This window comes from Arachis hypogaea, chromosome 18 (assembly GCF_003086295.3).
Source record: "Arachis hypogaea cultivar Tifrunner chromosome 18, arahy.Tifrunner.gnm2.J5K5, whole genome shotgun sequence".
NCBI lineage: Eukaryota > Viridiplantae > Streptophyta > Magnoliopsida > Fabales > Fabaceae > Arachis > Arachis hypogaea.
Genome location: NC_092053.1, coordinates 26,388,094 through 26,390,508, shown reverse-complemented (window position 1 = coordinate 26,390,508; position 2,415 = coordinate 26,388,094). Strand labels below are relative to the sequence as shown.

Here is a 2,415-nt window from a genome sequence, read left to right as displayed (position 1 = left end):
ATGAAGAAAAATGGGAAGTTAAGAGTATGCATTGATTTTCGAGATTTGAATAATGCTACTCCAAAAGATGAGTATTTTATGCCAATTGCAGATATGTTAATCGATTATGCAGTGGGAAATGAAATCCTTAGTTTGATGGACAGTTATTCAGGATATAACCAGATCTTTATTGCGGAGGATGATGTGTCTAAAATTGCTTTTCGTTGTCCTGGGGCATTAGGTACTTATGAGTGGGTGGTTATGCCTTTTGGTTTGAAAAATGCTGGTGCAACATATCAGCGGGCAATGAATGCTATTTTCCATGAGTTTATTGGAAAGTTTATGAAAGTTTATATCGATGATGTCATGGTCAAATCGATTTCGGTAAGTCAACATATCGACCACTTGAGAAAAGCATTTATCACCATGAGAAAGAAAGGATTAAAAATGAATCCTTTGAAATGTGCTTTTGGTGTATCGGCTGGAAATTTCTTAGGTTTTGTTGTTCATAAAAAAGGAATTGCAATTGATAAAATAAAGCAGGTGCAATACTGGCATTATCCGCACCCAAATCGAAGAAAGAGGTACAATCTTTCTTGGGCAAGGTAAATTATCTTCGAAGATTTATTTCGAATCTTTCGGATAAAACTCGGGTGTTTGCCCCTTTGGTAAAATTAAAGAACGATTCACAGTTTGAATGGACAAAGGCGCATCAATTAGCGTTCGATTCGATTAAGAATTATTTGTCTAAGGTTCCAATTATGGCAAATGTTCGTCCACATGAGTCTCTAAAATTATATATTGCAGCGTCTGAGAGCACCATTGGATGTATGTTAGCCCAAGATGATGAAAACGGGCATGAACGAGCTGTTTATTACTTAAGTCGAGTTCTAACTGATATCGAAACAAGGTATTCCCCGATAGAGAAATTATGTTTGTCTTTGTATCATGCTTGTATAAAATTAAAGTGTTATATGGTGGCTAAATTGGTAAAAGTTATTGCGCAAACTGACTTAATCAAATATATGCTTAGTTTCCTAATGTTACGCGGGCGATTGGGAAAGTGGATGCTAGCATTAACAGAGTTTGATCTACAATATATCCCAGCTAAGGCTGTAAAAGGATAGGTCATTGCAGATTTTCTTGTGGATAATTCAAAAGATCTGAATGACCAGGGTGCAAATGTAATCGAAGTGAAAATCGGTTATTGGAAGTTATATTTTGATGGGTCAAAACATAAAGATGGCATAGGAGTTGGAATTTTAATTGTTTCACCAGAGGAAATTCCGTCGAAATTTTTATTCGAAATAAAATATCCTTGTTCGAATAATGAGACAGAGTACGAAGCTTTGATTTTGGGCCTCGAAATCTTAATTAATAAGGGAGTTTCGGAAGTTCAGATATTAGGGGATTCCAAGTTGGTTTTGAAGCAGTTATCGAAAGAATTTAAATGTAATAATGAGAGGTTACAGAAGTATTTGACAACTGCTTGGGAGTTGTTAACTTCTTTTCAAAAAATTTCTTTGGTTCATATTCCAAGGATTCAAAATGAAATGGCTAATGAATTAGCCCAAATTACTTCAAAGTATAAAATCGGTCCAGGAACTCTTAAAAATTTGGCCAGTATTCATCAGATTTTAGTACCTGCAAGTGAAAGAGAAGTTTTGTGCATCGATGAATGGGAAGATATTAATTGGAGGAAGCCTATTGCTCAGTATTTGAAAGATCCCAATATTCCAGTCGATAGAAAAATGAAATTACGAGCAATGAATTTTGTTTTAATAGTTGATGAGTTATATAAGAAAGGTGTCGATGGGAGTTTATTGAGATGTTTAGGTCAAAATGGCCAAAATATTTCTTTGGGTGAAGTTCACAATGGGATATGTGGTGCCCATCAGATTGGAAAGAAAATGAGGTGGGTGTTATATCGCAATCATGTATACTAGCCATCCATGATAAAAGATTGCATCGATTATGCAAAAGCATGCCTAGAATGCCAGAAACATGGCTCGATTCAACAAATCCCAGCATCCGAATTACATTCGATAATAAAACCATGGCCATTTAGAGGTTGGGCTTTGGATTTAATTGGGTTAATTCATCCTCCTTCATGAAAAAACACAAGTTTATCTTGGTAGCAATTGATTATTTCACAAAATGGGTCGAAGCGATTCCCCTTATAGAAGTAAGTCAAAGTGAGATAATAGATTTTATCGAGGAACATATTATACATCGATTTAGAATTCCTCAAACATTAAGTACTGATACAGGTTGAGAAGCCGTATCCTCGAGGATTAATCTTTGGGTTATTCCTGAAGGATTTTTTATTAATGAAGTGGGAGATGTTGAAAGCTTGATTAATCAATAGATCTTCTCCTTCAGCACTAGGGAAGAAAGAAAGTTTCTTGTTTGCCCTCTCTAGGGATTCAATCGATC

At 35.4% G+C, this 2,415-nt stretch overlaps 1 protein-coding gene across 1 annotated transcript; it reads left to right on the top strand.

Moving 5' to 3' along the window:
• LOC140181322 (uncharacterized) lies at positions 1 to 1,925 on the top strand. Its single transcript, XM_072224861.1, has 3 exons — positions 1 to 363; positions 660 to 807; positions 1,117 to 1,925. Exons 1-3 carry the CDS (start codon positions 1 to 3, stop codon positions 1,923 to 1,925), a joined length of 1,320 nt encoding a protein of 439 aa, XP_072080962.1.
• Positions 1,926 to 2,415: the final 490 nt, after the last annotated feature.

Coding starts and splice junctions, on each gene's coding strand:
- LOC140181322 (XM_072224861.1), top strand. CDS start 1: ATGAAGAAAAATGGGAAGTTAAGAGTATGCATTGATTTTCGAGATTTG. Junction 364..659: donor TCATGGTCAAATCGATTTCG/GTAAGTCAACAT, acceptor GTAAAATTAAAG/AACGATTCACAGTTTGAATG. Junction 808..1,116: donor GTCTGAGAGCACCATTGGAT/GTATGTTAGCCC, acceptor AGGTCATTGCAG/ATTTTCTTGTGGATAATTCA.